Here is a 23,890-nt window from a genome sequence, read left to right as displayed (position 1 = left end):
ATTCAGTGCGGTTATGACACACCATAACATGTATTTGTAAATCTCACGTTCACCAATAGGCATCTTGGCACTGAATAACAGATGTTTGTTACAAAAATCAATGGCTCAGTGGTGCTCATTTTATTGACTCCAGAAGGACCTGCAGGGATTTTAACCTGTGACCATGAGGTCAAACACAGGCCCCTAAAATGGACACATTAATCCACTGGACCCGGCTAAAGGTTAAAGACAACGGTGTCTTTAATTTTAGCACACTGTTTCAATAGGCAGTTATTTTATGTGGCACCACGTTTTGAGCGCAAAAAATTGTCAAGGAATCAATCAATATACTTATAAAACGCACTACTCACCTGTTAGGGTCTAGAGGGGATGCTACTGGTTGAAGCCATGTTTTGAGGCGTTTCCTGAAAGTTAGAAGGTCCTGGGTCTGGCGTAGCTGTAGTGGTAGAGAGTTCCAGGTTTTGGCGGCGAGGTGTGAGAAGGATCTTGCGGCGGATGTGGGGGATGGTGGCAAGAGCATGGTTGGCGGAGCGGAGATGGCGTGTGGGAGCGTGGAAGGAAAGTCTGTCGTTGAGGTAGGCTGGACCGGTGTTGTAGAGAGCCTTGTGTGCGTGGGTCAGGAGCTTGAAGGTGATCCTTTTCGGGAAGAAACTGATATCCGCATGTTAGCGAGGGGGTTATATGGACTCATCAATGTCGCATCGCGTAATGACGTCCATACGGAGGCACACGGACGTGCTGTGCACAGAGCTCTGGATCCAGACTCGCACCTGGGGTTGGAGTTAAGTAACTTGTTTGTGTAGTCTATAATAAGGTCATCAATATAGCTTAAGTTCAGTTGCTTAACCCCTACTCTGCCTACTGTGTTGTCCATAGTAGTAGCACTAGTGGCTTCGTTTATTTGTATTCAGCAGTATGTGAAGCATTACATTAATCAAAAGCTTGGCAAATTGAAAAACAAATGATAAAATATATTTTAAAATTTTGTTCAACTCATTCATTGCCCTTCATGTATTGTGATTGAGTTCAATGTCCTTGCTTCATGTACTCGTACATAATTCAAAGCTAAGAGTTCAATGACCAGAATGAGCAGATTAGATTTGTTAGTTTATTTCTTCCCACCGTGCATTTTCATATGGACTCTGGAATTTGTTTTTCTAATTTCCCCCAGATGACTGATTCTTTTGTCAAAGTAATGGGAATCGTAGACTGTTTGAAAAAAAATTGTTCTAATTTGGATAATGGGCACCTCTCCTTTGACACACAACTTGTATGCATTGTTTCATTGTAGCCAGATGTATTAACTTGTAGTTTAGGATATTATTAATTCAACATAATCAAAGAAGGATTGAGATCAGCCGGGAAACCCACAGTAGAAGAGATTTTTTTTAAACCTACTTCCCAATACAGATTCAGTACTGGCCAGGTCGTGAACATATGCTCCCGGTCGACTATCTGCACGTGACAACTGGGGCAAACCCCTGTTGAATCTGAGTTTGATACAACTTAGAAATCTTAGTTGGACTGGCCTAAAAATCAAATATCTTTCATTCACAGTCTACGTTAGGACAAAGTTGAAATTCAAAAGGCCATTGTGAGTGATCCTGTAAGGAGATCTTAATTGATTTTGGTAATAAGCCACTCAGACCATGTGTCAACCCACAAATAGTTCTGATCTTCAAGTTCTCTGCAGCATACTAGATAATACACAAATTCTAAGTAAGGATTTCCACAAAACTTGTCCAGATGTTGGGCATCTCTCTCATTGGGATCAGAATTTTTGATGAGCACATATCTGCAGGTATTTAAAGACTTCATGTTGCAGGACTAGAAATGCACGAATAATCTTGAAACGTTTAGAAGAATTCCTAGTCCTACAGTTGATCAAGCAAATTTTATTTCTGATGCGCACTTACACCTGGAGAATGCTCGCTTCTTTAATATCCCAGGTGCTAGACTAGAACTTGAAATTTCTGAAATTGCTCTTCCATGCCTGTAAAGGGTGCTGGCTCAAACTCAACACAAATTGGAGTTGTGGTATCACCACTGGAACCAAATAGCACCCACCTATGCCCCTCTGACATCAGTCCCACGTCTATTTTTATCTGTGCCCTCCGAGGCGTAGATGAAGAAAGATGCCAAGAATTATAGCTTTGCAGTTCAGTTATCTAATTTGGAACCCTATTAAATGTGCTGTGAGGAATCTGCCGGTGGAGTATCCACAAAGGTAGCTACCCAAGGGAACTCCATTTTTCTTCTAATGGATACATCTACCTAAAGGTTCCTCACCTTGTGAACATATTGGATCAACTTAGCTAAATGTTGGGCTATCAATGCCCAATAGTACACCTGTAAGTTTTGAACAACCCAGCGTCCATTCTCCAGGGGGAATTGAAGACATTGCAATACTTGTCCAAGCTTTTTATGCGTTCAGCAGAATGAGATAACAGTATTGATCCCCTTAAAAAACGAAAGGGATGTTGACAGGGCACCAAAGTGATATTCCAGTTTTAAGCGTAATACCATTTAATATTCTTATTACCAATCCGTGTTAATGGAAGGTGTTCCCATTTAAGCATTTGAACAGCATTTTTTATGCCAAGTATGTAAAACAAAGTTCTAAGCTTTCTTCGCAACAGCAGCATGTTCTTTTTCTTTAGTTGGTTCCTTTAAGTTTCCTTCTTTTCGGTGCTTCACCTGATGGATATGAGAATGTGAATCTTTCATTAATCCCCTATTGTATCCTCTGCATATACTTACAATGACTCCTCATGCTTAATGTTGGCTGTTGTAAACCGAAATAAGAACTTATAAAGTTTGTTTATATAAAAAAATAAGTTTTAAGCTTTCTAATTTTTTGGTTTGTTTAGCCTTCTACCTAGTTCATTTTACAATATAAGGTCCAGACTGTCAGTGAGTGCATGAGAGTACCTGTCTTTTTTTTCTTACTAATTTTGAGTATTAAGAAGCAATGGCATAGCCAGTAGGTCTCGCTTTTGGGACCTTCTATGTGTTTAGCCATGCAGCATATTACCCTGGGTGTTAGAGCTATGCAGGTACTACACACTGGGTCATGCAGTCTGATTCAGGAATACATGTTTGCCTTAGGAAACAGAATTAAATCTTGGTTGGTGCAGTGGAGAATAGTGACTGATGTATTATAGGGAACTACAAGGTCAGAGCCTGTGTGAATATGTAAGTTATTTCAAATTTGCATTACACACTGTATAATATAAACAGCTACAGAATGCACAAACATGTTTAAGATAAAATGAAGCTTTTAAAATATTGATTTTATTAATACCCAGACTGTACATGTGTTTAAGTGTTATTGTATGTGTCTTTGAGTCTGTGCATGGGCCTCGGTTTGTGAATCAGTGTGTGGGTGTCTGTTGTAGCATTTGTATAGCAGTTGCCTCTTTATATACACATGTGGATGCCATATTGTGTTCCTGTACCTGTATTCATGTTTGTGTGTATATTCTGTGTGTGGAGGTGTCTTTGAGTTTGTCTATTATGAGTTTCATCTGGTCTATCCATGTGTGCAGTGAGTGCAACCATGTCTGTTTTGATGTGTTTTTTATCTTCCTGTGTCAGTATATCTGTGTGTTTTGTGTGCATCTCTGCAAAACTCTATGGTTGTCTGTATATATGTCAGTCTGTGCACGCCTGTTCTGTGTGTAAAGCCACCATGTACCTGTATGTGTGTGTGTGTGTGTGTATGTATGTATGTATGTATGTATGTATGTATGTATGTATGTATGTATGTATGTATGTATGTATGTATGTTCTATAAAGTTCGGGAGGTTAAAGCACTTGCTACAGCTAAATACGAAATTGTTGATGGCAGTCCCAATGTACTCCGGGATTAATGTTCAACCAGCAACACACATGGGTAAGATGCAGAGCCTGTGCTACAATTTCTGCCATCTTGAGAAATCATTTTACTAGCCCTATCTCATTGTAATTTGACCCTAGTTCATGATTCACCAGGCTATCTGGCTGGTCTTCAGCTGCCTGCATCATACTCAGCTGCCTTCATGTTGCACAGCTCTCAAAGGCCAGACGGAAAAGCTGTAATATCTAAGGCAGAGATGACCAGTGGATTGGGCACCTCTTATACAAATCTGTGCGTTTTTGATCACAGGATGAAAATGCAGTGGGTGAAATAACTGCAGTCAAACTGAACCACAATAACACCTGCTATTGGCGTCTATATACAATTTTGTGAGTGGCATGTGCTATAATAATTTCTTCTACCGCACTGAGAAACATTTAAAGTGGTAGTAGTTGGCTGGATGAAATCTAGCACATAGTAAGACTTGATTGCCTGAAGATGCTCACCTACTAAGTGTTACCAAACGTTCCTTGTGTGCAACCATCATCCTTTGCCAAGCACTCAAATGCCTGAAAAATACGACTCATTAAACTGGCCACCTGCTGTGAAGTAAATATATAAGTTTAATTTCTTCTACAAACTGCACACAAGAACATTTTCTGTGCTGCTGGGAAGGACTATTTATCCTAGGTGCTTCAGTGAAGACGTGGGCAAAATCATGTAATTTAGGAATGTGTTGAATTGACTGTTTAAATGCTTACAGATGCCAGTGTCTATACACTGAGTGGGAATTTAAACAAATAAAACTTCGAACTGCTTCAGAATAGACGTTAGAGAGGCTGCTGTTTTGTGGCTAGTAAAACATACACCAAGATTGCGGGCCGCTTTGGAATAAATACCAACATTCAACAAGAGGCTGCTGTCACAAGAACTATTTAGGACTTGTGTCGGAGCATGCTTGTTGGGAGGAATGGAGGATCTTCAGTTTTAACAAAAGCCAGCACAACATAATGCCCCTGTTGGTCTTATTGAGGCTAGAAATACCCGAGACAATATTTATAGATGCAAGGCGTGGGTAAAAAAAAATGTAATCTGAAGTCTTTCATATTTTTTACACCATGTGCTTGCATAATTAAAATGCCAAAAATTAGGAGAGATCGTCTCCTGGTTAGCACTTAACCACACTAGTTGAGGGCTGTGCGCAGCTCTACTCTCGGAACTGCTGCTGCGACGCCTCTTCCTACTACTGCCCCGATCGGGTTGGGATTCTGGGATTGTTGCACTAGGGCCGTGCAGGGTACTACCAAAGCGTTTCTCTAGCTGGGTATTTACAGAAAGGGGATGTGGCTGAAGTCATAGACATAAAGGAAGGACTCTAATTTGACGTCACCTTTAAGGACACGAAACTGCAGATTGTCTTAAATCGCGTGAACACTATGAATAAATCTGGTTCCTGTTTCCAGATATTAAAGTAGTGCATTGCTACGTGGTGGTCGTGACTACTTTACATGCATAATGTAATGTCAGTTTGTTGCACTTTCCTGGCTTCCAACGCACGGCATATGTCCTGACAAGCGGCCATGTTAGTACCAGGCAAATAGTTCGCAAGTCATGATCTTCTTTATGATGCCTTGATCTTAATTTCACATGCGGCGCCGTACCAATTACAAAAGGTGCGCATGGTTGAAGGCGGGCCGGGGCTAAAAGGTGCTTCATTACACTGAATTGGTAATCGCACGGTTGAAGGTGGGGCTGGGGCTCAAAGGTGCCCGATTACACTGATTCAGGTGCCGTGGGAAGTGCTCCAGAATGCATGAGCATGTGCAAATTAAAAGAACATTGCGCAAAGCACACGTGTGTCACAGCAAACTTAAGAGCACTGCTTGATTACACTGAACCGCAGAGGCCGTGAATCGGGTGCCGCACGGGACCAGCTCAATGTCTGTTTAAAACAAACAAAAAGTTCCAACGACCGGATATGCAATAGCTCAAGTGGAAGAGGACAAGTCTTTGGGGAAATCCATGGGAGTCAACAATTGAGAGGAAAAAATTAGACCAGCAGGAACCATTATCCAATTAGAAGCAGTCTGTTTTAATTTTTTTAGAGGACACTGACAAAAGGCAATCAGAAGCTGGAACAGACTGTAAGCCCCGTGACTGAATACAGTATGTCGAGACAGCACATGCGCTCTCTAAGCTCGATCTAAGCAGGGCTCCATATAGATTGCATAATTGAATGGCATAATGGGCAAGCTGTTGGGTGTCACTAGAGATCAGAAGGGGCTGAAGAGTGGCTGCAAGTTGTGACTGTTGACCAAAGAGATTGATAAGCTCACAGAATCCAACCTATGCACTACTGTGGTAAGTCCATGCATCGCCACAGCCCAGAGAAATAGGCAGTGTACCCATTCAAAAGCCTTCTCAATGTCTATAGCAATCACTTGGTATTCAGAAATTTGAGCCTGGACTATTCATGCTCCTGTGAAGTTGGTGAACCCTGTACTCTCTTCCTGGGTTCAATCCATGTGAGTGTTTCATGATCTGCCAGAACTCTTGCCAAACAATTAGCTAGCCATCTGGCATGAATCCTACTGTCAGCACTAAGTAATATGGTAATGTAAGAGCCTAATGCAGGGTTGGGCTTATGTTTAGGCGTGTTTTACCTTGCAGGAAGTACATTTGTGCTAGTTGCAAGGGTGGGGGAATAGAGGCACCCAGCACGATATCCTGTAAAAGGTTAACTAAAAAAATGGTAATAAGGTTGCCTTAAAAGTAGCATAAAACTCAGTTGGTATAGCATTAGCACCAGTAGTCTTAGCCAAAGGAGCGCTTAATAGTGCTTCTAAAAGTGCACCCAATTTCTCAGTGGTCATTAACCCATTTTGATTTACTCAGAATAGTGGTAAAGTGGTAGTCTAAATATTGTTTTAGTAAAGGGAGGCTTAAGCCTTTATCGTCCATCCTGTGTAGTTACTGATAGTATAATAAAGGCTTAGTGATCTCAGAGGAGTTATGCATTTCTCCAGATGAGCCATAGATGTATAGAACATGATGGTACGAGTTCTTCTGTATTAATGATAAGATTGAAAACATTTGATTACCATGTTCAAATTTATGAAATTTTTGATTGAGTCTGTGCTCCATTTGAATTGGGATGATCCAAGACCGAATGGTTGACGGATATCCATATGTTGTTTGAAAGGCCAGTTCTAGTCTCATCTAATGTAGTCTTCTCTTTCATGTGATTAGGTAGGCAGAAGTCATTCATATTTCTTTCATTTTAATTGTCAGGAACTAATGTGTAGATTATAGCCATGAGCTTCAACTTTGAATGCTCCAAACTGTAGCACTTTATACAGTTTAGGAATGTATTACTAGGAAGTCAGTAGTAGCACATTCTCCATCTTTGTGCTATAGACAGTGTCAAGTAAAAGTGAGTATTGACGTCCAAGACGAATTTAGATTTACAATCCTTGCAAAATCGAACCTAAGTAGACAGTGGCATAGTCTGGCATCATGATTGGATTGAAATGTTCCCTGAAATTTCTGCCAGGTGGCTGCTCACTAAGAAATGAATCTTGGAATAATGTGAATGTATGGGGAGGGGTTAAGAATACACTAGCTCGTGTCCATCTCCATAGATTAACTAAACGTAAACTAATCACGAAGAGCAATTATAGCCTGGTGAATTCTGATCATAGCACTAGTTGCTTCTGATGCTCAGTATCCTCCCTATATCCCCTTTGATGTTTAGTGTAACATCATATATGCCTCCTATGTGCTTAACCATAGTTTAATTTCCAGCTCCTGTATGTCCTGTGGGAACTGGCCGATCACAATTAACTAACCTGAATTGAGGGTTTTATCCTCTGTATGCGTTAGGGTGACATTTACATCCTCAGTGATTTCAAGCAGAGCAGCATTCACTCCTGTGTAGCCTAGAGTAATGTAATTAACAACTCCTATGTAGGGTAGAATATCCTTTATTGCTCTTGTGTGGTCTAAATTAACTTTGTTTATAAAACGTGTGATTAGGGTCACATGTAATGCGTCCTTTGACTGTGAAATCCCTAATTACATCTTCTGAGAGGTTGTGTGTAACACGGTCTAAACAACCTTTGTAGTCTAGAATTACCAGATTCTTTTTGTTTGTGGAAGGCATTATCAAATATAAGAAGGCATTCATCAGAATCTTGAATCTGTTGATAGATTGAGATAGTTGCCAAGTTGGAGGTTTTCCGGGTGAGGATGCGCGGCGGGATCCCGCTCTGGGCTGGTTCCTGGCCGCAGGACGCTTGGGAGCTTGCGGATTGTAGACCTCAGAGCGTCGCAACTGGATGTTTGGGTGCGAGGTCTGGGATCCAAGCTGTACTCAAAAGGAGACTTCGGGAGAAGCGACCATCAGAAGGATGCCGCCTGATTGAAGGACCTGTGCTGTGACTGTGGGTCGTGTACGGCAGCCTGACAAACACGCTTCTGGCGGCTGGCCCCAGGCCTTATGACTGCGGCCGGTGCTCTGCCTCTGCGGGAGGGCGTGACCTGGTTTATTAGCGCTGCAGCGCTTCCAGCCCGCAGTGAGCGCCATGCAGTGCAGCAGCAGGTTGACTGCCCCGCCAGAGTGCACTGATAGCCAGGCGGCTCCTTACATTTGGGCTGGGACCGGCTGCGGATCTGCAGAGGTGCGTGGCCACCGAGGAAAGTGCTGGAGACTGCGGAAGAGTGTGAAGCTTGAAGTTTAGTGGCTGCACTGTGCTGTGACCCTCGAGCCCCATTGAGAGCAGTAAGTGTACTGCTGTATGGCCTGCGGCGGCCTGACTGTGACTGGCTGAGATGGCCTGCAGTGAGTGAGGGCCCAGAGCAGGAGTGTGGAAACAGGAGAGCCTCGCCAGCATCCAGCACTGCATATCAGCGAGTGGCCTCCCTTCCTCCATCGCACTTCATCCCCCGCACTGCTCTCCTGTTATTTTTCTGGCACTGGGTTCGGGGGGGTGGGGGGGGGGGCAGACCTTGGAGGACTGCTGGCCTGCTGGTTCTCCTGGGGTCTTCAAGAGTCCCCCTGGGGACGCTAACTGAAGCATTGGACAGTGGAGCCTGCAATGGCCTAACTAGGGCCCCCTTCGCTTTGGGCTCCTTCCTCTCCCATCACTGCTGGTTGTACTGCGTGGGTGCAAGAACCCCTGCAGTGCTTGGCAGATCTACTGGCGCAAAGGAAAAGGAGACGTGGAGGAACCAAGGAGACCGCGACTGGATTCATTGAGCCTGCCTGAACACTGAGGAGGATGGCACTCCTTGCCCAATGGTGAGCGCTGAAGATCCCAATCCATCAAATCAACTAATCCATCAACAATTTGTAGGGCACTGCTTATCACCAGTGAGGGTATCCAGGCACTGGGGAGTGCTGCTGCTGGAATACCGCACAACAGAGCAGGGGCAGAGACTCTAAGCCCCGGACATCACTGCGGCAGGAGCTGCCCACCGCAGATATTGCACCCAAAGGCGCCTACTTACAGCCACGGGGGGTGAGGGGGTTCTGGCCAGACGAGGCTGAGCTGGGCCCTCCCTCTTGAATCTGGGATCCAGAAATCCTTCACAAGAAATCAGCAAAGCTTTGGAGGAAGGAAGGACACCTTTATTATGGGAAAACGTAAAAACCAAGGTAGTACTGTTACCTCACGCCCCTCTGCTAGCATTGGCTCTGTTAGAGTTGTGTGGATAGTCTCCAATGAGATAGACCTAGTAGAGCGCAGATTATCACTTGACCTTGAGTTTTCGCCAATACCCCTAGCCGAAGGCGGAATGTGGTATAGTAAAATCAAATCTAAGGAAATGACCTCACAACAGAGGACACATAATTGAAGCGATAGTATTGAACACTCATAATTCGCTTCCTCTTGAGCCTGCAACATTGATGATGGACCACTGCCCTCCTGCTGCTCCGGCTGTAAAGAGGAAAAGAACTGGTAAACAGATGCCCACAAAAAGGAAGCAGTCTAGCTGAGTTGCCAATACCAGTAACCGCCTTCTTACCTGGATACACCCAGTAGAGTCGGCATCCGCCTGTAATCCACAACAATCACCCCCATATACTGACCCTGGATACTGAGGGAACTGCTGGCCTGCTTGCAGAGCCCCTGTTTTTTTAATAGTATTGTTCTAAACTGAATACCATACTAGATGATAAACTCAAGCCATTGTTGGAACGTCTGCTCAACATAGATAAGAGCCTGGACACAATTCACAACTGCGTAATGGCAGGGAATGAGGTTGAGGATAGGGGCAGTGTACCGCATGTCTACTCCGTGAAACATACTCCGAATAAGGCATCTGTACCCCTGACAATAAATTTACCCTCAAGGGGTGGGTTAACTAATGCAGCCCCGACCAAGCGTTTCTGCAGATTAATCCAGCCTGCTTAACAAACCTTCATAGGGGACATTGTTACAGCAGCTAATAAAAGCACTACACAAATGGAATCAGTATTCTACCGCCTGCAATCGTGCCCACAACCGCCCTGTGTTGTAAGGCACGTTCCCAGCAAGGATCAACTGGACTTAAAACCGGCAGCATGCTCATATGTAATGGTCCTAGCTGGTGTGCCCCCACTGAGGGAATCCCAAAGTGAAACATGGGGGGGAAACGGAGGAAAAAATTTATGGACTGGTTAACTAAACATAAACCTTTTAATCCGGCAAGATGTAAGTAAGTTTTGATGGTACTGAGGGTTGGGTGGATTGGTCGCCAGAACAAAGATGTAGAGGGTGACTATTAATTTTGGCTGACCCCAGAGCGCGAGTACTATGTTAAAACCGCAGGAGGATTGTGGTGGTCTTAATTCAGAATCTGTTGCCTCCATCTGGGTTATTTCTATAGACCAGTAGTATTAGGAAGCCTTTATCCCCCACAAATGATCATACACAATAATAGGTTCTCTATTCTAGAAGGCCCTGATGGGCTAGACTGACTGAGATCCAACCCAGTAGATGAGGGTGGGCCTGCATTTACCAATATGGCAACTGAGTCATCCCTTATAATTCCACCAATCCAGTGCACATGCATTGATAACCAAACATTAAAAATTCTGAGTTGGAATTTTGCGGGACTCCACTCTAAACTACTGAGCCCGGAATGGCCAGTTAGATATTTTAATGTTTCAAGAGACCTGGACTAACTACGAAATTTGTCGATGGTTCTGCTTGCTACACCTTAGCAATACCCTCAATCAGGCCGTGCAGTCAGAGGGCTAGCTATCTGGGTGACTATTAAAGCAGGAGGCTGTGTGAAGGCTTTAGAGCCGTTCAATAACATCCAGGTAGTGAGGTACCAGAGAGGCCCCACCATATATTTTACAATAATGATTTTATGAATGTACCGAAAACTAGTTTTCCAGTTTTGTTATGATGCATGTCCTTACAGAATGCCTTGGGGGTATAGCGGCCAATTGGCTGTTTTTTGTTTTGGGCGGTGATTTTAATACTAGTTTGAGCTCAGTGCGCACCTGTTCCTATTCGCCGAATACTACTGTTTGTATCAATACTCCTTGTTTACAGACCAGATCCAGCATTAGAGGACTTGAGCTGGCATCGTTTATTGGCCACATGTGAATTAACCAAAGTTATGGATGTGATAGGTAACAGCTTAGAGGGACTACCTACCTTCAGGGGCCGAGGCTCCATGTCCACAATTGACTATCTTTGTGTATCCCCCAATCTGAAGGGCTTGCTGCTAACAGGAAATGTTATTGCCTCTGATTTTGGACATCACCACCCAATTGAGGTTGTCCTCTCCCTGGCCCACAGACCACACTATTTGATGGAAATTGGAGCAAGTAGACTTGAACCCTCATAGGATGGTCGTAAATTAATATGGAAGGCAGTTGCACCTGCTACTCTATTCCAGAAAGTTATTAAAGAGAATTTCCCAGTGGTTACGGCATGCCTTAGCAAAGAGCATACGGCCCATCCAGTGATTGTTTTTGAACAACTCTGCGTCCTCATCAAGAAAGAGCTTATGAGACCTATAAAACCCCACCGCAGTACACCAAGATGGTTTAGCCAGGAATGCTCTATTGCCAACTGCCAATTATGTCCCACTCTTACGGCCTCCCCCAGGAATATGCAGGAGGTGGGAGGCCTACAGGAGACTTATTAGCAAGTAACCGTTGCCAGAAAGAAGGAAGTTCTGGACCAGCAATGGGATTCCCTAGCCTTGACTGTTCAGAAAAAGAATAGCAAACGTTTTTGGGCAGCAGTAAAAGGAATTAAACAGTTTAAGCAGGCAGAGGGAAACATTAACTGTAATATAACCAGTGAGGCCTGGGAACAGCACTTCTCAAACCACTGCGCACTAGTCTCCACAGACTCTGAATATATACGCTACCCACAAACATTCCACTAATAGTTAACTCTGTGGGAAGCTGTGGAGGCTATAAATCAGGGTATCCGGGGTGAAAGGCCCAAGGTCCCGATGGGGTACAGATTGAACTTTTTAAATATAATACATGCTTTTGGGCCCCGCTGTTATTGACTGTTTTTTTAAATAGTTAAGGATACTCTCCCGTAACAAGTACATGGTCAACTTTAATAATAGTACCAATATTTAAAAAGTGAAATTGCTTGGAGCCAAGCTGTTACAGGCCAATCTCATTAATTGACCCTACACTAAATTCTGGGAAGGGCCCTTTATAATCTGATTAAAGAATGGGCAACTGAGAAGGCAATTTTTTACCCATGTCAGTTTCGCTTCAGATCAAAGACTGGTACGGTAGAGCAGTGTCTCAATCTTCACCTATTGATTGGCAAATATACAATAGCACAAAACTCCCCTATAAATCTGGCATTCGTGGACCTTACCACAGCGTTCAATAGTATAAACCGTTCGCAGCTGTGGTCTACTCTTTTAATCCTTGATTTGGATGCAGCACTGGTGCACTTTATAGCCTATTTGCACAGACATGAAAGCCAGAATAAGAATAATTACTGAAGGGGGGCGGTGTCCTTGGGCAATTGAGATTTTTAGAGGAGTAAAACAGGGGTGTGTTTTAGCTTCACTTTTATTTATTCTATACATAAATTATCTTCACCCATTTTTTACTTACTAATACTACTCCTGATGTGCCTCCTTCCTCCCCTCGCTGCTGTATGCTGATGATGCAGTTTTAATGGCAAGTACCCCAAGTGCCTTACAACAGTTAGTGTACAGATTTGTAGATTTTATGAAATCCTTGATTTACACACCAATTTTAATAAATCATACATAATGACCTGTGAGCCGAAGAAATTAAACCTGGAAATACTTAAAGTGGGGGAGGCCTTGCTAAAATGCACTCGCCCTTCCTCATATCTCCGAATAACGTTTACAGATGGTTTATGGACTGAACATGTTACACAGAGCAGCTATAAATTATCAAGAGCAGTTAACTTGCTACTTAGCTTGCCACAGCCAAGGAAGGGAGGAGCCCTTCTCCCTCTTCTACAGATTTTGAAACTGCAGTGTAGACCAATAGCCTTATACCGGCAGAGGTATTGGGCATTAATTAGTGTAATTCTATTCAAGTGGAAGGAAACAGGTTTTGCAGAAGAGTATTAGGGGTTCCAATTTCCTCATCTAATTTTATTTCCCATAGTGAACGCCTGACCTCCACTATTCTGGCTCGCACTTTGGAGGAATACGCAGGCAAGTCTCACTAAGGATATTATTTGAGACTGTCTTGCATGTGAAAAAGGCAAGAGTATTCCATGGTTGGAAACCGTGGAATCTCGAATACGGAAAGTAGGTTACCAACACTTATTTGAAAACTCTGAAGGATCACCAACAGTTAGTAAAAATGAGCTTCAAATGGCCCTGCATTAATCTCTCAATGCTTACAGATTGGCAACTGAGGTTTTAATGTTAAGCGTAGTAGCATATATGATTTTAGGATCAGACCCGTTACTGGCGATCTATTTAACAAAACCTTTGGGGCGATGAGAGAGGTTTGTTTCTATTCAGGCCTGACACTGTGAAATCTATGCTATGCTTCCCCTTAGGAGTTCAGGAAAATTTGGACTCTAACCCCTGCCCATGTAATGTGAGTTCAGGCCAATACTGCTACACTTTTTATTCTTTTGTGGTTTTAACTCTATTTACACTGAAAGAATCGTACTTCCCCAAATTAAGGTTTGCCACCAGTGACTACAGAGAAGTATGCAGGAAGTTGCTTAAACCCACTGATGGCGAGCGTTTTTTCGGAGGGAATGTTCTTAAAAACTGCAGTTCGTGCACGTATGTCAATCAACACAGACTAGCAGTGGTCTGTAGTTGGTTTGAAGTACATGGTAATGAATTGTAATCATAATATTTTATATAGAATGTTAGTTTTTAATGTTTTGTGGGATTTTAAAATGTATTTTTAATGACCCCTTCATAGCAGAAAAGAGCAAACTGATGTGTTTACCTGAGGGTAGCGTGAGGTTGTTTTCATCATTAACATGGCGGACCATCAAGTTGGTTTTTGTTCTTGGGTTTAAAGAGCCTGCACTTCCCAATTCAAAATTCTCTGATTTTGCTATTGGGAACGGGCACTGAGAAATTAGATCTTGCTTTAAATGTTACTTTTTTACTTTATACTTTTATGTTTTCCCCTCTGTAAACCGAATAAAGCTGATAAATTAAATGAAATAGTTGGCAGTTTGGTTCTAATTTAGGTAAGGTTAGCTCTATCCTGTAGGGTGTAGAAATATTTTCAGTTGTCTTAAATGCTGTTCAAATTTTATTAATCCAAATGTGCTTGCCAAGAGTATAAGTGTTACTTTGTTTACCTCTCCAAATGTTTGAAGTGAAACAAATTACTTTTGTATATAGAATAAATTATCAAGGCTAAAACATATTAATATTTTTAGGTCTTCCTTCTTGACATTGGAATTGATAAAACAAGTGCATTAATTTTGGAGCCTGAAATCAAACCTCTTATCGACTTGTCAAATACGCCTAATTCACTCAAGAGAAGCTCCTCATTGAAGTCTGAGACGGTAAGTATGTGAATTCTTATAGGATTGTAGGGGCAATATTCAGAAACTATAATAAAGCAACTAGTACAATTGCTGACCTATTGGAGTTGGTTGAAATCTGATCTGAAAATTAAATGATCTTGACTAGTGTTGGGAGCATGGTTATGATTTTCCAGCCAAAGATCCATTTGGAAATAAACTTTCATGAATATATGCATGGATATATGATGCAATGGATTTGATAATGGGTAAAGGCACTTAGTTTGTGTAGTTTTAGCATTATTATATAAACCTTTTAACAAATTATTTCAACATACAGAAATGGAAATCAAACTTACAAAATTGTGTAGAGCCAAAGTCTTTATCTAAAGAAATGGAGTACAAATTAAATTGGAATTATGATATCGCAATCTGAGTTTAGGTATGTTAAACCTGCACACGCTGTAGGGAAATGGATTATTGATTGGGGTTGACCAGTATCCACTCCAGAGGATAAGGACACCATGTGCTGGATGTCCTACACATTAAAACAATCCATATCAATGCGGCATGATGCAAATCAAAGGCAATTTGTGAAGTAGTTAAGTAGTGCATACATCGTAGAAAGTCACAGAAAACACAAATATCTACACACGAGATCGAAGCCAAGAGAAAATCTTTGAGTAAAATAAAACCATCACAACAAAAATTCAATAAGTGGAACCAGAGGTCTAAATATTTAAATGCAAATGGCACCAAAAAGCACAAACCACCAATGGTAGTCTATGGATCAGAATAGAGATGTCTTGCGTTGAACAATTCTTTATCTCTGAATGTAAATCGGCGCTAGTTTAATGCACACACATATCCACTTTCTCCAAAATAATTCAGATATTGTTTAGGGAGTCCTTGACTTTTACCAGATCACAATACTTCATCCAAACCTATGTGTTTTACGGAATCCCAAAATATGTTTGGATGAATCAGCACTTTGTAACACGTCGGATATCAGTAACTGTGTATCCTCTAGTTATGGGATATACACTGATGGTAGCAACTCCTTTAAGTAGACCTGCTACTATGCAAATAATACACATCAGACCTAAAGATCTACAGGCTTGATGACTACCTTCTGCCTGTTTTTCATTGGATGCTAAATAACCATCTTAAACTTAACTCCTTCAATATTGAAATTCTTCCCTGCAGAACTAGGCAAACCATGGTGTGATAATGGACTCGGACCACTCTTGAAAAGCAAAGTTACTAAATTGACCAAAGATGCATCTTTTACTATGAGAATGGTAAAGCATATCTTTCCTAGGCTTATTGCACTGATGCCAGCATCAGCAACCCTTGTGTCTTCACGCATTAAATATGCAATTGTCTCTACATGGATTAACAAAATAAAAAGCTAGCTACATCAAATTTAGAATTCAACTGCCAGACAAATCCTACTTTTGGGCAGATTGAACCCCTAACCCCTGCTTTCATAACACTACACTGGTTACCAGTAGAGTAGCAAGACGAAGAATCTCTTACAAAGCCTCTGTAGCAGTCAGCAGACTATCCATGAGAGGGGACCTGTTTTCTTAGTCAAAGCTCAAGCTGCGTCGTCAAAGGAGAAGCCTCCGATTTAAGATGTCAATCTGTCCCCATGAATCTGTGAAGGATAGCTACCTTTATTGAAGGAAGTCATACATGCATAGGTAAGGTTTGTACCTCAGGGCACAGAAGCAAGAGACTTAAAAGCCTTTTTTTGGTGGCTTTTACATCCTCCTCCAGGACGATGGGGCCAGGTCCTCTTCCTTGCCCAACTTCAACCACCTCACCCAGTGTAGTTGCCTTGCACTGAGAGCAGTCAACTTCTTAAAATAACTGAGCCTATTGACATCGAATGCAAGTATCATTATAAATACTGTAGACCTGGAGGCATTCCCATGGTTCTCCTTTTCTTTGATTGAGGCACCTTTTTCCTCTTTGACTAGAGCTCAGTGACTTGGTTCAGTTAGACTATCATTCCACCTTCTGTATTGCCCCAGTCTCTTAAGATGTACTTGTTCTTCAGCATGATTCTCAGTCTCCTTCACAAGAGCTGTGGAATAACCTTCTACCTCCTAAAGTGTACCATTGTCGGTGATGAGCCACGAAGGCTGCTTGCTCAGAAGATTGAGCTAGTTAGCCTGGAGAGGGGACCTCCCGATTATTCACAATTTTAGTGCTGAAGTTGTAGGCTAGAGAGGCACAGAGATCAATCTAGTCCAGGTAAAGACTTTTCTGATTCATTTACAGATTGGAGTGCCTACTCTGCTTCTGCAGACTCCAATCTGTCTACTATTTCACAGATTGAGCTGATTTCAGTCATTGATTTTTACAACGGAGCAGCAAGGAAATGTAACATTCAAGCTGACACCTGAACTTCACAATCCAGTTCTCTACGAGACATCGAAAAAAAAGGATCTTCATCAAATACTTCATCTTGAGTATGGGCTCTTCAAACCTAGGATTTTTATTTTATTTTTTTAAATAGAACTCCAATAATTGCATTTACTCTGAGAAGGCTGTCATCCTGCCTAACATTAAGTCTCTCCAGGTCAACATACTATGGTCTGCAGCAGGAGATCTGAGTGGGGTTGAAGCTGGAAGAAATCTATGCACCTTACTCTGGTGTAGGAACTCCACATTAGGAACTTGTTAACACACCCATAGCGAGAAGCCGTGGGTGGGCTACACAAAAAATATCCTACAAAAAGCTGTGCAGAAGGTGCCCTGGGTCCAAACCCCCCTCCTTCAAGCCATTCTAAAATCATATCTGAGGTTTTGGATAGCCATGCACCAATAAACCAACAAGTTCCAGATTCATGGCATGGAGTGCTAATTCAGCCGATTTTCAAGATTGGTGATAGTGCACACCTGGCAAACAAGCAGTGTACATTCATTGATATTGAAGCCAAATTATCTAGAGGATTCCTCCTTAAAGATCTGGAAGAATGTGCAACTGAAAACTAAATAATCCCAATGAACCCAAATGGATTAGAGAATGTATGGGGACTGTATCTAACCTACTAGATTTTTCCATTCTAATTGGAAATGAAACCAGATCCAATAGCTCTTTACTTTCCCTGTGTTTTGACACCCAGGAAAAATCGAGACACATGATTCTTTATACTAGGTACAAGGCCAAAGTACTGTTTTTGCAAAATCCTAATAATATGGCGGTGGAATTGGCAGCCTCTAACATATTAGATACAGTTTGGATTTTATGGGTTGATTGTCCTGTTCCATAGATAAGGATCAGTATAGCAAATAAACCACCAATTTAATTGAATTCTCTGGGGTTCGTTTTTGATGGTGCAAGGATTGAGCAGTCTGCCATATGGGCTAGCAGGATCCGGACCATTCCTTGGGAATTCAGGTATAGGTTTGATTGCCACAAAGTAAATACCAAGTTGGTCTAGACAGCGGCTGCAGGAATAAAGGACCCAGAAGGGAAGTTCAGAATGATGACTGCATTGTGAATCTGGTTGGGTAGCAAGAAACTGATCACAGCCTCTGTGGCCTACATTGATGCTGCAGTTTGGATTGTCGTAAACAATTTCACAGGCAGTGGAGGTGTGATGTCATGGTTAGGAAAACGAGTGATCAATTATAAATGTGGTATTGATAGAAGGATTTTCACACTCCTCTCTGTAGTGGCCGTGAAGATAAAACACGAATGATTAGGGACAGTAAGTAATTTAAACCTCAACAGTTGCATGCATAAATAGTCTCTGCATACATCCTTTCTAGGATCGACTAGTATAATATATTTTGAGACTCTCTGAATCTTCTATGAAACCTTCAGAGAATTCCGAATTTTAGGGTTAGAGTGGTATATGGTTTGAAGAAAACTGATCGTTGCAATACAAGCTACATGGACTCCGAGTGCTGCACAAAGTTGTTTTGCAAGTCCTTTGCCTGGTGCACCGAGCATTTTACAACATAGAAATCTCGTGCAGCACGTTTTAAGGTATATAATCAGATATGGTACATTTTCTCTAAATGTTACTATTTACTGTACATCATGTCAACAAGGTAAGGATTGGGTGGGGCACATTGTTCGTTTTTTAGGAACTAAGCAATGGAATTCTTTACTTCAAAACTCAAACAGGACTAGCTTTGTTATGTAATGAGTCATAGTAGAGGTCCTCACAATTCCATTTGCAATTTGACCGTGACCAATCCAATTCTGTTTTGCTTGTTGGCACTAGACTGACAAATGTATGGGGAGCAGTATTTGTAAAAGTGGGCATATAGTAGGAGAGTGAAGCCTCCCATATTCTTTAGTAAATTAAAATAATTATTTTCAGCCCATACGAACAAAAATCAGCCTGTGGCACCAACCTGCCGCGTAATTATGAGTAGATTGTCTTATGTGCTGCACTCTACAATTATGAACTGATCTTAGAAGTCGTTTGGAACCTTGGTTGCTAATCTTGTTTGCAAATACGCTTTTTTTTCAGCTGATCGATCTGATGTCACCTCTCATTAATTTGAGTCCTGACAAGGAGAATCAAGAGTTATTTTCCCCATTGATGACGTTCTGAGTGTTTACTCTGTGGGATGAACTACATACTGCTGAACCATCAAGTCCGAACTACATATCAGATTTCATTTTTTTATTTTTTTTATTGTTTACTTATGAAAATGGTACTGAAACAAAACAATGCCTTGCACTCTATTTTGGTAAAGTGAAAATGGTTTTGCACTGTTGCATTTAATCAGTGCGAGCTGAGTGATCAGCTACCAAATGTACATATAGCTTACAAGATGAAGTATTTATATGAAAATTAAATGTATAATAACTGAGAAATTAATGTTTAAAGATTACATTGAATTTGGGGTATACTTTTTTTGTATTAAAAAGTGAACGCTACTTGTTTCCTGGAAAATATTTTGAAGGTTAAACCAGTGTACTATTTTAATGTTTGTATGAATAATTAAAGGTGTAAATGGAGATCTTTGACTTGTCTCTATGTAGTCCTGACAGGTGCGCTTTATAGAGTCAACGTACACAATTAATAGAATCTGCAAGCTCTGTAGACTAGTACTGTAATGCTCTTGGGTGTTCAGCATTATACACTTTTAATTCTACAGTTTAATACTTGTACAGCTATCCTTTATTTAATTTTAGTCCTTTTGAACTACCCCCTTGCCCCAAAACCAGATGTCGTTTTTCTTATTTGGCATTGGGTTAATGATGGGTTTAGTGGCTAGTCAAACAAGTTTGTGTGGTTTGGAGTGGGTGCAGGCTTAGACATGAATACATCAGTTTGAACAGAGGTTTTGTAGATGACCACAGGAGAGAAGTCATGTAAGTGAGGAATTTCGAGTGTTTACGACCTGATTTTCAATGAAAGCCAAGCGGGAGAAGTGTTGTCAGATGAAAATTTGTGGGTTGTGACAGAGAATTACAGAGAGGTGACTGATGGGCTGAGGCAGGAGAAAAGATGGGTGGGGAAGGATGCTGAGGATGGAAGATAGACATTGGAGGGAAACGAAGAAAGCTAAGGGAGACAAGTAAAATGGAGTAAAACGGTTTGAGTGTCTGCAGCTGATTAGCAAAGCTGGCTCAGACGTCAGAAGGCAAGGCAGTGATGGAGTCAAAAAGGAATTAAAGGCACATAAAAAAAAGTGAGTACAATTACCTTCATTTGAGGATGCTGGCTGTAATAACTCTGTAGGTCAAAGACTAATTGAACATGAACTACCTAATTTACAGCTGTGGGTAAAGTGATAGGGTAACCTGTATCTCATGTTTTTTATTATACTGATTTCATCGCATCCCAATAATGCCGTGCAATGAAAAACTCAAACAATTTATACCCTGAGGAATTTTAGAATTTGATGCAGCACAGGAGATGCATCATTTGTTTTTGCCAACATGACCCCTGCAGTCTTTCATAACACAAAGCGGGTATTTGTGAACGATGACCTGCCTTAACTGAACTGAAAGTGCCTTCTGTTCACTGACCCCGAGAGCAGAAGTAATCGCCACCAAGTGAACTGCTTTTAGAGTAAGAAGTTGAACCAGGCAACTGAGTATCGTCTCACACAGATTCAAATACGATAAACTAGTAAAGAAAACATTTTAGAAAACCTGCCATTGATGACGACTTCAACAGACAAGGCAACTAAACGTAAGCAGCTAATAGGTAGCAATTAACCATAGCCACTGCCAGGCCCTGCTGTGCAAGTGACAATGCAAACGCCAGGACATTGTAGACGTGAAATGTAAACAATGTAATGACTTCAAACTCTGATCGCTGCACAAACTTGTCCAGTGCCTGCAGAAGTGAATTTAATATCAGGCTTCCTGGCTGACTAGAAAACCACCAACATCTGCTGTAAAGTTATGTATCCACCAGAAATATTGTTAGCAAAAGTAAGCAACGTCTCTCTGGTCCCTTATTTTAAAATCTTCACACCATGATGCACTTTAAACCGTTATTAGCTGTAATGCGTTGTGGTGAGACAAACTACCATTGCCGCTCCCAATAACACATTTGGCTACCCAGTGGTTCTGAAATTTGCTCCGCTCAGGAAACGAGCGACTGACGTCAACTGGCATCGGAGTATCCTGGGCACCAGAGTGCCTTCTCATTTTGACTACATGCCACTCCAAGCCCTCAGCCTCCCAAAAGAATCTGTCTGAGCCAATTTGTGCTGAGACTCGTAACACAACAGATGGATCATAAACAATATTTCAATTCAAGCAAATCAATGCACAAACAAGTCTGCAGAATGTGTCCCTGGATCACATTTAACAATAATTGAAAAGAAACCAACAGATTTCGATGTTACTTGTGAAATGTATTTCCCATTACATGCATTGTTCCATTATCACTAATTGTACCTATGAAATTTATAGCTTGGTACACTGAAAGGTCATCAATGTGTGAATGGAGAGCAATGAAATAAATGATTCACTCTTTGAGATGTGTGAAGTAGAAGACTCTCTATATGCAAACTAGATGTGAAGGTCACCTAAAGAGATGAAGAGTATTGTTTTTACTTTGCTCTTAAACTCAGATGAGGTGCCTACGTGCATAAGCTGATGGGTAACGTGCTACTGGTACTCTGGTTGAAAATGTTCTTGTGTCCTGTATGGGTACTGGTTTGATGTCATCCGTGAGACCAACAGTTCTTTTAGTGATTCAGCGTGAGGCTGAAGTGAAACGGATTGTGTGAAGGTGCATGATTAAAAACTGGTGAGGAGATCGAAAAATGTGCAAGTGCGTTATGGCACATGTGGAAAGTGAGTTCATGTTGTGTACGGCTGAAAGTGCAAAGCCCTTGTGACTTCAACTGTGACTCACATATGCAAGTACTTTAGGGAGTGCAGGACAGACATAGACTTTAAAGCAGGCAGATGCCTATCATTCATGAAGTGGTCTGTTACATGATTGAATCTCCTTCAATGAAAGCCGTCCCCTGTGCAGTGGATGCTTTCAGTGATTAGAGTCCTAGTCCCACAGGAGCAGCCGAAGAGGGACTCTTGTAAATATAGCTTGTACGGTCTGTTCTGGGGTGGAGTCTGGTACATACTCTACAGGCCTCCTATGACTCAGGTACTTGAAATACACTATAGCACTCTTTCAGTTGGAACCGATCACCTATGTCCTGGAGGCCTCGAAAGAGGTAGGAAAGTGCTAAAGAAAATCAGCAGCACAATTCCTTGGAGCCATGTGGCTCAGTTAGGCTCTGTGAGAAACACTGCATTTTTAACATGCACACGTTTTCCTTAGTTGCCTCCTACACACAATTACTTTGGACACACATTTGCGTGTTTGACAGTGCTGGATTAGTTTCCATGAAACTAGCTTACAAATTCCACTTTGTAAAAACACTATACACCTCGTACAAGGGGTGAACATACAGTGTGCAAATGTGATTGTTTATTATTCGTCCATGAGGCGACGCAGCTAACAATAGATCTAAAAACAGTGACCGCCTCACTAAGGTCTCTGCCTAAATCTGGAAATGCTCTTTTATAACAAAAAGCGTCCTTGCTCCCGAGCAGAGGAGCACTTGCTGTCATTGCGAGGTCACTACATGCTGAAACTTCATCCCAGCTGCTTGCTATCCCTCTGCGAGGAGGGATGTCCAACCTGTGACCAAGACTGGGACCTTCATACGTTCCCTTTAGGTAATGGGGGTTGGGTCATCCAATATGGGATTCTTGACAGAACACACTCACCCTAGGCATCTAGGTTAGGAAATGCGTAGTAGGAGTACACTATACATATTATTTCATATGCTGGCATATATAATTTGTTTTAGCGCAATGGTGGAGCTATTTATTTTGTTCACTCTCCTTGTTCTGCTAATTAATTTTATCTGCTTCTGTTTGATTATTGCAGCACTTATTCTATACAAGAATAACGATGGTTCAATAAATATTGAAACGCCCCTCTGTGTATTCTCAGTATATTTCACAGAGAAATCACTAGTGACTGAGGTAAAGGGTTCTAGATCGGTTTCCACGATTCCTGGGGGAATAAAGGTTGTCTGGGTCTGTGGTTGCCAGAACTATTTGCTACCTCTGTTTAGGGGTGCATATGATGGCACTGTGAGCCTTCTGGGGTAACCTATCGTGTGGGGGTGCTCTGAATCAGTCCGACACCATCCCAATGTTTGTTGCCCAAGAAATGCGCAGTTTCTAATGGAATGTGGAAGCTACATGACATTGGTATGGTCCTGCTTGCAGCGAAGATAACTTGCAACATACTTATGCCACACTTATTGGATCTAATGTACTCCTGTGTATGAACCTGCTTGCAAAGCACTTGAACTGAAATTCTATTGGTAATACACAATTCTGACCCTCCCACAAATGTATGACTTCCTTACATTGTTGCAATCCACTTTGGAATGGTCACCCAAAGCTTGAGGAGAATGGTAACAGTGAGGACATTCTCAGGTAGAGTATGCAAACAGGTCACATTGGACTCTATTTCTCTAAATTCTCCATGGTTGATGCTACATCTTATTTTCATAGTGTATGTTCCAACTTTGCCTATCCGATTTCTGTAGCTGCTACCACATTTTT

General features: G+C 41.8%; 1 protein-coding gene across 1 annotated transcript in view; it reads left to right on the top strand.

The window, feature by feature from the left end:
• The window catches only part of GTSE1 (G2 and S-phase expressed 1), a 289,654-nt gene extending 269,857 nt beyond the window's left edge, over positions 1 to 19,797 (top strand). The window contains exons 11-12 of the mRNA XM_085654085.1: positions 14,716 to 14,844; positions 19,302 to 19,797. Coding sequence (XP_085510211.1) covers positions 14,716 to 14,844; positions 19,302 to 19,385 — 213 coding nt within the window. The 3' untranslated portion in view covers positions 19,386 to 19,797. The remainder of the gene's footprint in view (positions 1 to 14,715; positions 14,845 to 19,301) is intronic.
• The last annotated feature ends 4,093 nt before the right edge of the window (positions 19,798 to 23,890 follow it).

The sequence above is a fragment of the Triturus cristatus genome, chromosome 4_1 (genome assembly GCF_964204655.1).
Source record: "Triturus cristatus chromosome 4_1, aTriCri1.1, whole genome shotgun sequence".
NCBI lineage: Eukaryota > Metazoa > Chordata > Amphibia > Caudata > Salamandridae > Triturus > Triturus cristatus.
Note: the sequence above shows the minus strand (reverse complement) of the source record. Positions and strands in the feature narration are given on the sequence as shown.